Source organism: Siphateles boraxobius, unplaced genomic scaffold (assembly GCF_051911475.1).
Source record: "Siphateles boraxobius isolate OS27281-9 unplaced genomic scaffold, OSU_SipBor_1 12, whole genome shotgun sequence".
In the NCBI taxonomy this organism is placed as follows: domain Eukaryota; kingdom Metazoa; phylum Chordata; class Actinopteri; order Cypriniformes; family Leuciscidae; genus Siphateles; species Siphateles boraxobius.
The window spans coordinates 3,391,107-3,402,793 of NW_027508722.1; the positions used below are offsets into that span (position 1 = coordinate 3,391,107).

The 11,687-nt window shown below is 37.1% G+C and overlaps 1 protein-coding gene and 1 non-coding gene across 2 annotated transcripts; both read right to left on the bottom strand.

The window, feature by feature from the left end:
- Nucleotides 1–347: 347 nt before the first annotated feature.
- Nucleotides 348–10,680, bottom strand: ppp1r8b (protein phosphatase 1, regulatory subunit 8b). Its single transcript, XM_077206279.1, has 7 exons — nt 10,534–10,680; nt 10,161–10,221; nt 6,951–7,104; nt 6,560–6,777; nt 4,643–4,787; nt 1,762–1,826; nt 348–1,674 (listed from the first exon to the last, which is right to left on the bottom strand). Exons 1-7 carry the CDS (start codon nt 10,581–10,583, stop codon nt 1,321–1,323), a joined length of 1,047 nt encoding a protein of 348 aa, XP_077062394.1. The 5' UTR covers nt 10,584–10,680; the 3' UTR covers nt 348–1,320.
- Nucleotides 8,177–8,356, bottom strand: LOC143728737 (small Cajal body-specific RNA 1). Its single transcript, XR_013199884.1, has one exon.
- Nucleotides 10,681–11,687: the final 1,007 nt, after the last annotated feature.

Below are 11,687 nucleotides of genomic sequence, written 5' to 3' on the forward strand. Positions count from 1 at the left end.
ACTATGGAACAATCACCGATGCATCACAAATACAAATCATTTCCAGTTAGTGCCAGAGGAAATACGAGGGTCGAAATACCATTCGTTCTGCCCACATAGAAATATAATATACAAAGCTTTCAGATCAAATCAATGTAACTTCTTATCTTTAATTTTCAAAACCCTGGTGAAAAACATTTCCAGAATTGTTTCATGCCATTTACAATTATAATTATGCTTTAAATGCAATGTTTGTTTTTGTTCATCAGCACCTGTCATGCCTGGACTAATGGATTGCAAGGTATCCTTACAGCATGCATCTCTATTAGCAAAAATACAACCACCACCAAAAAAAAGAGAGTCTGAAATTGGTATTTATAAAGTTTAAATATATAAAAAATACACAAGGTTTTATTGTGAGTGATATGTACAAACAAATGTACCAAACAGAACATGAGTATAAAACATCATATTTTTTCTTTCTTCAACAGTGAAGACAGTCCGGAGGGAAAGATGAACAACATTACCATCATCTAAACACTTCACTCTGCTTGTATATTAAGGGGAATAATACAGCGTGGAACAGCTGTGGAAGGTCAAAGAATCTTCACAAAGGTAAAGTGTTACAGTATTACAGATTTTCACCAGTTTTAAAGCGTAGTACAGGTTTGTGGAAGATCTATCTCATCGGAATTAATGATGCTAATGGAAGTGTTTCGGCCAAACCGCTAACAGTTTCAAAATGTGTACATAAAAAGCCTGTGCTTGTAAACATTTTACATAAATAGTGATATAAAAAAAGAGAGTACACTATAAAAGATACACCCTCGTGAATCTCAAGCTAATTATGACACATTATGCTATTTGGGTCAGGTGATGTACTTTTGTTTCCTTTTCATTATACTGGCTTTTTAATTTCAACCAAAAATGAAAACGGTCATTAACTGGCCCTCATGTCACTGCGAACCCTGTTGTTTTTCTGTGAAGCACAAAAGTTCTAAAGCACAATATCCAAACAGCTGTTTTACATAAAACAAAAATGGATGATTTATAAGGCCAAGATCAGATTATCTACTTTGAGGAACAGAGTGAAATGCACCTATTTTTAAATCGAAGTGAATTGAGCAAATGAAGACATTCTGCCTTTTGTCATCAAACTCAGAATATGATACCAAACTGGAATGACGTGCGAGTCAAATGTTCATTTTTTGTGAAAACCATTCCTTGAAAACGTCCATATGAATTTCTTGCATTAAAACAGATTCTTGTAGTCCAGTGGAAGCCAAAGCTTCTTCGAGATACAGTTCATGAGGATAGAAGAGTCGGACACTTCCTACATTACTAAATAAGCAGAGACGGAGTGGGCTTCTTGCCAGGCCAGGCTTCTTTAGCGTACTTCTTCTTGCGGGGTTCATTGAGCAGCTCGGACACGTACGGGCCGGTTAAAGGTGTGGGGTTGAGCTTGAGCGGGGGTGGCGGGGCCTCGTGGGCCAGGTCTACGTCCGGGGCAGGGTTCGGCAGGGGTAACGGCAGTCCTCCCAGGATCGTGGCTCCGCTGGGAGCTCCTGTGGATTGAGCTTCATGACTGGCAGGAGGAAGGTCTCTGTAGAGTCCACCTTGCAAGGGAAACGCGTGCATGTGTCGCGTTACGCTTTCCTCGATTCCCAGCGCATTACTACCGCCCATTTTCTTCCTCTGTTGAGTAAACCAACATAGACGTTTATGTAAATCACACTCCCTTTTTAGCATTTGGCTGAACGACTCGAGATATGAATACGTTACCTTAATAGGAACGACAGCTGTTGAGACCATGTTTCTGAAACGCCCAACAGAGGGGTCGATGTCCTCTAGAAAGAACGAACACAAACACTGTTAAAAAAAGGTAGTAGAAAGCTTCACAAAAGTAGTGAGGGATTCTATAACCCAAGTCTTCTGAAATCAAACAACAGCTTTGTAGGACGAACAAACCAATATTGGAGTCATTTTTGTGATGATCTTCCTCTCCATCGAGAAAAAAAAAAAAAGGGCACTTCGGACACCTGCAGGTCTTGAGTTCAGTTTGATCAAATTTAGGATCCATAAATATCGTAAATGGTATGAGAAAAGTCTTACTTATTTTAAGAGGTCTTAAATTTGTGGACGAAATGGAAGTAGTCACAACACGGATGAAGGTACTAAACGTCAATAACCGATGATTTAATTAAATAAATATGAGCAAACTCCAAAGCAGAAACACGACACTGTAGTGCGTTCTACTGTTTAGCAGTTCACAATTAATGAATACCATGCATTTATGCAAAGTGATTGCTTATTGCTGTTGATGAATTGTGCCAGCGTTTATGTCATGGTGTTTACATAGTAATATGTTGTAGATGGTTGTAAGAGTGCATATTTTATCTCTCTTATGTGTTTAAATAGTGAATAGTTGAAGTTATACTACAGGGCTGTTGAATGCTTGAGTCTGATTGGTTGACGAACTTTCTAAGGTGTGCAATTATTTTCAGGGAAATGCACGGGTAAAGTAGTTCCAGGCAGGTCTTTGACCGCATTACAGCTCCATATCACTTCATGTAGTTAACTGCAATAATGGAAGATAGGATACAATTCTTTTTTTTTTTAAAGACAGATAATTGCACTTGATCTGCCATTTTCAATGTCTAACTTCACAATCAATGGAAACGTGCAGTTTAATTGTAATAAATAAAGTATATAGTCCTATCTATAATCAATAAAAAATTAAACGGAATATATAAATAAATAAATATTGATAGGCCTACTTGTTAAAAGGGCTTTGCGTTTCATTTATTAGGCCAGACTACTGTCAATAATAGACAAAAAAAGATTGAATGAATTAGAGCACATTCGCACATGCTTTTCTGTGTCACTGCAATCGCGCTCTTGCTCTCTCTCTATCTCTCTTTAATTACTAAGTCTGCTGTCAGTGGCTCAAACCTCCATTACTAGATCTAAAATTACATTTTGGATTTACAGGGTATCTGCACACTTTTTAAAGTCAAATTTAAGGCTTTTTAAGACCTTTTTAAGACCTGAAGAAATCAAAATTAATACCTTACATTAGGGCAGTGCAATATTGACAAAAATATGCTTCAATATTTTCAAAATTTGTTGATGATAATTAGATGATATTTTACTGATTGTGTTTGTGTACTGGTACCATGGCTGGTTTAGGCCTGTTATTGACAGCTGACTCACAAAGATATTCATATTTTTCATATTCTATGCAGTGGTCAGTTCACAGCAGTGACAGAAATTAACATTTTTTATTAAAGGGCAATATTTGCAACCTCAAATTGAGTTCCAGGGGCATTTTCACCCATATATGGACTTTTTTTTTTTACTTCGAGGTATGCATCACCTTTTATGTCAAATTCTAACAATCAAATTAAATTATATTAGAATAATAACACAATACCACTGAACCATCAAAATCCATCTTTGCAGTGCAGAGGAGACAGAAGCGGCATCAGAACTGGCATTAATAGATTTACACTCCATTTTAAATTGCATAAATAAAGATATGAGATTTTCAATTCTTTCCATTCTTAATTCAATATTTAGATATGAACTGATCTCTAATTGTAACATTTTAATTACAGGGTACTTTAAATGTGAAACTAAAACCGCCAGTAGGCGGCGGCAAGTCACTGTCTCAGGGAGTCATTCATTCAACCGATTTGTTCAAACGGCTGATTCATTCAGGAATTGCTGTTTATTGAATCGATAAAATGATTCGGTCAAAATGCGGATTTCAGTCAAGAAATCATCGCTGTCTTTTGCATTGAGACTCTGCTATGCTTTCATTTCGAAATTCTCGTCAGCGAAATAAAGGGAACAAACAATATTGACAATATTGTTTATAAAAGGAAACCCACAATGTTCATTTAACTGTTACATAAAATAAATATCATATTTGCTATTATGCACGGGAAACAGCCCTCTTGCTGATGTAATATTGAATGATAACAAGATATATAAAATACAAAAACTTTTTACGTCTATTAGGGAACATACCTATAACTGCACTGACACATCACGAAGTGAAAGCAAGCATGAGAGACAAATGCGCTGTCAGCTCGCAGTGCGCCCTTGTACATAGTTAAAGTAAAACAATGATTACAATATCATAATAGACAATACACATCGCACACCACTACGCACATAAAGAATGAACTTACAATTGAACTGAAATTAACCAGCTTTCTTCTCCTTCTCTCCTGCTGTTTCGCATGCAGGAGACAGACGTAATGCTGGCGCGAATGTGACACGAAATGTTACGAAACGAATAATCAAATAATTAATAAGAAGCAAATCCACAAAGAACGAATAATAAATAAAAAAGTACGCTAATTAATAGTTTTAATTTGGAAAACATTTAGATATGTCCAAGTCAAAATGCCATCGAAAATTTAAGACCTTTCATAAGTAAAAATAAGACTTTTAAAGACTTTTTAGGGCCTTAAATTTTTAAAATCTAGTTTAAGACTTTAAGACTTTTTAAGGACCCGCGGACACCCTGATTTAGCAACGGAGGCTCGGGATTAGATGCGTAACAAATTAGTCCTTCACAAAAAGGCGTTTTTATGTGCTAAGTGGCTCAGTAGTGGATTGAGGCTCAGGTTTTCTTTATGGCGGCTCACTCTACCTGGGTTAATGACCTCATCCTCTTCATTGAAGGACACTCTGGAGTTCTTCCTCTTCCTCTTGGGTCTCTGAATATCCAGGTTTCCCTCTTCTATGGTGAGGGTGGAGATGCGCTTGTTATGAGCGGTGTTGAACTCAGTCAGGTTCTGCCAAAAGAGGCACAATTGGTTCATTCACTGCAACATCCATTCATTGCAAAATATGCAAGTTTAATCAAAAGCCTGAAAACAGCAAAATAATTGTGAATTTTCACTAGTATATTAAATCTTGATATCATAGGAAGTCATCTAGATACTTGATTATATACAGCCCCGTTACCAGACTAGTTAGGACATGCAATAAAATCAAGAATATGTGATCTGTTAATTCTCTTTAACCTTTATTTAACTGATAAATGTACAAAGCATATATTTCCAATGTTTTCACTGACCAGCTTAATTTTATTTTGTAAATGTAAACAAGTTTTGATTTTGATGGCTGCAACACACTCCACAAAAGCTGGGACAGAGACATGTTTAACCTATATCTAACCTTTATAATTTTTTCACTTTTATTTTGCCTCCGTCCCAACTTTTTTGTAGTGTGTCACAGCCATCAATATCAAAATGTGTTTATATTTACAAAATACAATTATGTTGGTCAGTGAAAACATTAGAAAACTTTTAATTGTACTTTTGTCAGTTAAAAAAAGGTTCACGAGAATTAAATCACAGATTGTGAATTTTATTGCATTTTACAAAACGTCCCAACTTTTCTGAAAATGGGGTTGTAAATTGCTATTACTCATTTCATGATGTAAGATTGGTCATATCGCCCATGCCTAAACGTGTTAAATAATTGTGATTACAATACTGGCTAAAATAATTGTGAACATGACTTCTGTCGAAATCAAGTAGCCTTAACTGACATAGTGATAACCACAGCAAAGTAGAGGAAAAAAAGCCAAAGTAAATCAAGTTTTGCAAAAATGCAAATGCAAACCAAGACATGTCAACTTTTACATAATCGAAAATTACATAAAGGCTACATGCCATTTTCTTCTTGACAGTTGTTTTGGACTGTTTTGCAGTGTGAAGGGCGCTCGACACACTCCTCTTGTAAACAATGGGGCGTTTCTTGCCACTTACATTAAGCGTTACCTTCCCAGCAAGCATACGTCACACAAGAGGTCGTGAGCTCAACCGTCTTTGTGGACGAGCATCGCAGAGGTGGACAAGGACGAACATTTGTAGTGGTTTTTTTCCTGAAAACGACTGATCGTTTTGCTAGAGAACTCTTATTTTTCAGCTGGAGGCCTTTCAAACTACATAAATATGGATTTTGGACCATAAAAACTGGTCTAAGGTGAGCCCTGTTCGCTTGCATTACACGGAGAAAAATCCTGGAATATTTTCCTCCAAAACCTCGATTTCTTTTCGGCTAAGGAAAGAAAGTCATAGTAATAATAATAATCGGAAAATCGTCATTTTTGGGTGAACTAGTCCTGTAATGTTTATTTACTTATAATTATCTTTAGCATTATTAATTAACTCATTCAAATAAGATTTTTTAGTTTTGTCTATGGTACAGATTAGTGAAATCAATGATGAAAAATATTCGTCAACTACCTTTTTTTTTACGACGATAACTGAAGATAGCTGTGACTATCAACATGCAATATCGTTGACAGAAAAACACAAGACTAAAATGGTTAAATAAAAATGACCAAAATCTGTTTTCGTCAGAAAAAAAGAAAGACACAAGAGGTCGTGAACTCAACAGTCTTCGTGGATGAGCGTAGCAGAGGTGGACGAGGGCGAACAAAATATAATAAAACCTAAAAAGTCAATTTGACACAGGACTAAGACTAAACTTTAAAAAGAAAAAGCTGACTAGTACAGAAATTGGCAGCGATAAGTGTTCGTTTGTTTGTACGTACCTCCAGTTCAGTTTCTTCCTCTGGAAGTCCCAGAAGTCCCTTCAGCTCCTCGTCGTCACCAGTTTTACTTTCCCCGACGCCAGAGCCCGGCTGACTCTGAGGTTTCTCCCGGATGGTGTAGACGCGTGTGGATGCGCCAAACGACATAGTTGAGTCGATGGGAACCTGCTGGGGCTTGTGGGGCTCCAGGCGAATGTGTCCCAGGAACGTACCATGTGCTACATGACATCAACATACATGCTTGTTTAGAGTCTCGTATATTGTTAATCTGACTGACAGATGTTTCTCATTGGTCTAGATGCACTTTGTCAACATATATGTTTGTTTAGATTCTTGTATATTGTTAATCTGACAGATAAATGATTCTCATTCTGCATCTAGATGCACTTACTGCTGTTGAGGTCGATGAGAAACACCCGTTTCAAATGCCTGTGGTAGACGAGGGCCGCATGAACACGAGAGCACGACTGATGGTCGATGGTGAAGTCACAGACGTCTGGGTTCCTCCCAAACAAATAATACTTCTTTTCATCAATGATCAGTTTCTGCAGAGAGAGCGGTTCAGTCGGTTGTTTTTTTGTGTGCTCAAAATTACTTTGTCAACACAAACAATCAGATACAATTGGGTAGAATGACAGTATATAAATTAGGACAGTAGAAATGAGTTGACCATTTAATAACCTTCTCTTTTGGATTGTGTCCAAGTTCCAAGAAAAGTAAAATATATATAATGGAAAATAATGGAAATAAGCCTAGTGAAAAAAACTTGTATTGTTGCATTTTTTTATTGATTTACTTTATGAAATATTTCAGATTCTGAAATATAATAATGTTGCTTTGTTTCTCAAAATCCTGCAACTTTAAATTAGATTTTGAATGCCAGAAATTAAGGCAAAACACTACAGTCAAAACCATTGTTCTGTCAAGCACTGCTAAATTTTGGGCTATTTTGCTTCAATAACATATTTCAGAATAGTGGAAAAAACATCCAAAATATATATCTAAGTGTTTATTTTATTATACTTTATATATGCCTGTCTGTAGATTTAAATTATAATGCATATCTTTAAAGATGGTTCTCTCAAAATGACTTTTTGTTCTCCTGCACCGAGACATAAATCTCCACTTCAGCATCAAATTTTTGTTTTATTCCTATAAAACTGTAACGTTAAAGCTTTTCTATCCAGTTGACAGTATTTTCATATGTATATGGCATAATAAAGAGATATATCGGAAATCCCCTCTGTAAAAACCTTTAATATGTCAACCAAATTAAACAAATTTTTCAACCTGGCTTTATGTCCAGATCTCTGTGCTGTAAATGTATGCATATTAGGGCATTTTTATCTAGATGATGCCTCATATTTAAACATAACATTTCAGGAAACTTGTACAAAATGTATAGTCTTAATGTACTGTGATTAATCAACTGGGGAAGTATGGTGATTTTTATTAGTTAAAAATGTTACCATATTCACCTGTGGTGTCTTGCACTTGTGGCACTGTATATAAACCACTATACAGCAATATATTCAGTGTCCATGATATAAAATTACTCATAGCATCACAGTATTTTGTCATACGACCCGGCCCTACACAAGTACACATAGCATGTCATAATGTGCCCTGGAGTTATAACACCTGAGGAGTGACTCCTCTCTCAGAGCTTAAATCTCAGGGTCTTGTGTTTCTCTAGCACCGGTTTTGGACCTGACAGCCACCATCATGCACGCATCAGTATGGGAAAGATAAAAAACTCAACTGAGCTGCAGGCGGTCAGGTCAGTATCTGGTGCATCGCTGTCGCATGTTGGACAAGCGTCATTCTTTTTTTTTTTTTTTTTTTTTTTAGGAATGTTTACCCAAATAAATAAATAAAACCATAATCTACTGTGTTCTGTTTATATACAGGTGCTGGTCATATAATTAGAATATCATCAAAAAGTTGATTTATTTCAAGAATGAAAGGAATGCTCATGGTGAAACTAATATATTATATAGACTCATTACATGCAAAGTGAGATATTTCAAGCCTTTATTTGTTATAATTTTTGATGATTATGGCTTACAGCTTATGAAACCCACAAAATCAAAATCCCAGAAAATTAGAATATTACATGAAATCACACAGTAATTACACAGGAATACCACGGTCATTGAACCAGGGTTTGGTTCTTTTGGCAGTGTGGGCAGGTGCAAATCCTGCTGGAAAATGAAGTCAGCATCTCCATAAAGCTTGTCTGCTGAAGGAAGCAGGAAGTGCTCTGGAAATGTCCTGGTAGACAGCTGCGTTGAGTGAACAGCACAGTGGACCAACTCAAGCCGATGACATGGCTTCCCAAACCAACACAGACTGTGGAAACTTCACACTGGACTTCAACCATCTTGGATTGTGTGCCTCTCCATTTTTCCTCCAGACTCTGGGACCTTGGTTTCCAAATGAGATGCAAAATTTGCTCTTATCAGAAAAGAGGACTTTGGTCCACTGTGCTTTATTAAATCCAGAGTCAACGCAGCCGTCTACCAGGACATTTTCAGAGCTCTTCATGCTTCCTTCATTTTCCAGCAGGATTTGCACCTGCCACCACTGCCAAAAGAACCAAAACGGTGGGTGCTTCTCATTTCTTATTTGTGCATCCTCGTTTCCTTTCCTCGCTTCCTTTCCTAGCATCTCAGTTCCTCCCCCTGTAGGATGCGAGGGAAGGACGCAAGGAAAGAAAATGAGGATGGAGGAATCGAATGAAAGCTTTTTTTATACATGGGAATACTTGATCACTCGAGCATCACTCCACAGCGTCATCAGCAGCGCTCAAAGGATCTGCCCTTAAGTTGTTGAAGTTTGTTTATTGAAGAAACTCATATTGAATAATAATAAAGCAAGATACCCTGTTGAAATATGTGAGATGCGTGGTTTATATAAACTGCAAGGGTAAAGTGTAAATTCAAATTATTGTGACCGATGTGAAGGGGGAGGAGAATGTATACGTGCGTCACGTTTAGTCAATAAAACACTTCCTGTGTATCCTTGCTCATATCTCCTCTGAAAGCCTCCTCACTCCAAGATGGCTGTGCTTGATCGGTTTCCGGGTCATAGGATGGAGGACAGAGGAGCGAGGAGGGATATTGAGAAGCACCCCTGGTTCAATGACCATGGTATTCCTGTGTAATTACTGTGTGATTTCTTGTAATATTCTAATTTTCTGGGATTTTGATTTTGTGGGTTTCATAAGCTGTAAGCCATAATCATCAAAATTATAACAAATAAAGGCTTGAAATATCTCACTTTGCATGCAATGAGTCTATATAATATATTAGTTTCACCTGTTAAGTTGAATTCTTGAAATAAATCAACTTTTTGATGATATTCTAATTATATGACCAGCACCTGTATAGCTTATGTTTGTCCTTTTTGGAGGTGGGGTCACTTTACACTTCGCATGGAAAAGACTTGAATCAAGAATCTTCCATAGAACAGCATTACAGGTTTGAAACGACACAAGGTGGAGAACTTGGAACAATTTACAAAATATGTGATGGTTAAGTTCTTATTAACAAGTCCACTTAGGTTATAAAACCAATATTTTTAAAAATCAGTGCAATACCTCAACAAGTTTGTCTCCTTTCACCACGTCCAGATGCAGCCCTGCTGGAGGCTTTCCTGCCCTGGAAGGAAAAACTCATGAACTCACTCCACAAATCATACACTGTATCGATTATGATAATAAATAAAGCATTTGGCGTCTTAGCATTTACTGCTATTAATATACTTATTAGCATTAATATACTCTTCTACACAAAGAATGCTCTTTGTAAAACAAGTTTGAGTTCCATTAACGTTAGTGTGACGGTATATGTCTGCTAAAGAGCAAGAGCTAACAGTTCGGTGTAAGATTATTGTTTTAATGCTGGGTAAGAATAAGCCTTTTTCATGCAATAAACCTATCATGTACTGGAGTGTTTTTTTTTGTTTTTTACCATGACGGACAGTCGAAATTTGGATTCATCTCTGTAGTATTTGTTGCCATTGTCACACATTCTTCAATGCTATCGACACGCCGAGCATCCTGGGTAAGCTGCTAAAACGGCACGTCTTCCGGCTCATGAATATTAACGACGTAACGCGAATTTTGGTAGTCGTAACTGATTGGCTTAAAAGCATACGTAAGTAAGTGAGCGTCAGGTCAAATGGCGAATTAGCGAATCCCTCTGTGGTGAAACTGAACGTGTGTGAACCATAGATGTATAAACATAGATGCCTCAGTATGGACCGTTATTATAATCCGTCCGCCATATTGCAACGGTCAAAACATCGAGTCTAGAGAGACTGGGCATAGGCGCCGATAACGTCGGTGCTCCGGGGCTCGAGCACCCACGGAAAATACCGAGTGCGCCCATGAGCACTCAAGGAGGAAAACATAAATCGGCGCCTATGACTGGGAGTCTGCAGCCGTAGTTAAACAGGTCAATATCTGCAATAGACTCAGCAGATTAATTTAGTAAACTAACACAAAACAAAAGACGAAGGAGTCGGCTAACACAACATTAAAGAGTTACCATAGTATGAAAAGCTGTAATATTGAGTTACTACATATTAAAACACAAACCAATGTAAAAGGTTATCCAATTTCTTTGGAAATTTAAATCTATCAGAATTTACAACCAGAAACTGTGCAGTGTTGTGGCATTATTAATTGTTACTGTGAGTGACCACATGCTGACCGTTGCAAGATGGCAGACGCACTAACGTGCCTGCCCTGGAGTGGTCGAATTTTAAATCTATGGCGTGAACGCCCTTTTAGGGAGGTTAACCAATCAATAGCAGCATTACTCAATTAATATTCATGAGCTAAGCCTTCACCATAAAAGGATTTGTAAATCCGGAGATAGTTGCCAGTTGTATAGGCAGGATGATAAGTGAAACCGCATAAACATTTAATGTTATGCAGTTATAAGTATTGAAACAAAATATGCAAGTATAATAAATACATTAAATCGAATATTTAAATAAAACATGACATAAAAATAAAAATAATATATATATATAAAAAGGGTGTGCACAGTTCACTATATGGTGTTTGTGGTTTCTGGGTGAGTCACTTTGAGACTTCCTCTTTAGACTATAGTGTTAG

Excerpts from the sequence above, each read along its gene's own strand:
- ppp1r8b (XM_077206279.1), bottom strand. The coding sequence starts at position 10,583 with ATGGCAACAAATACTACAGAGATGAATCCAAATTTCGACTGTCCGTCA. Across the intron at positions 4,788-6,559 it reads AGGAAGAAACTGAACTGGAG|AACCTGACTGAGTTCAACAC; the intron begins GTACGTACAAAC and ends CTCTTTTGGCAG. Across the intron at positions 1,675-1,761 it reads CAGCTGTCGTTCCTATTAAG|AGGAAGAAAATGGGCGGTAG; the intron begins GTAACGTATTCA and ends TTTACTCAACAG.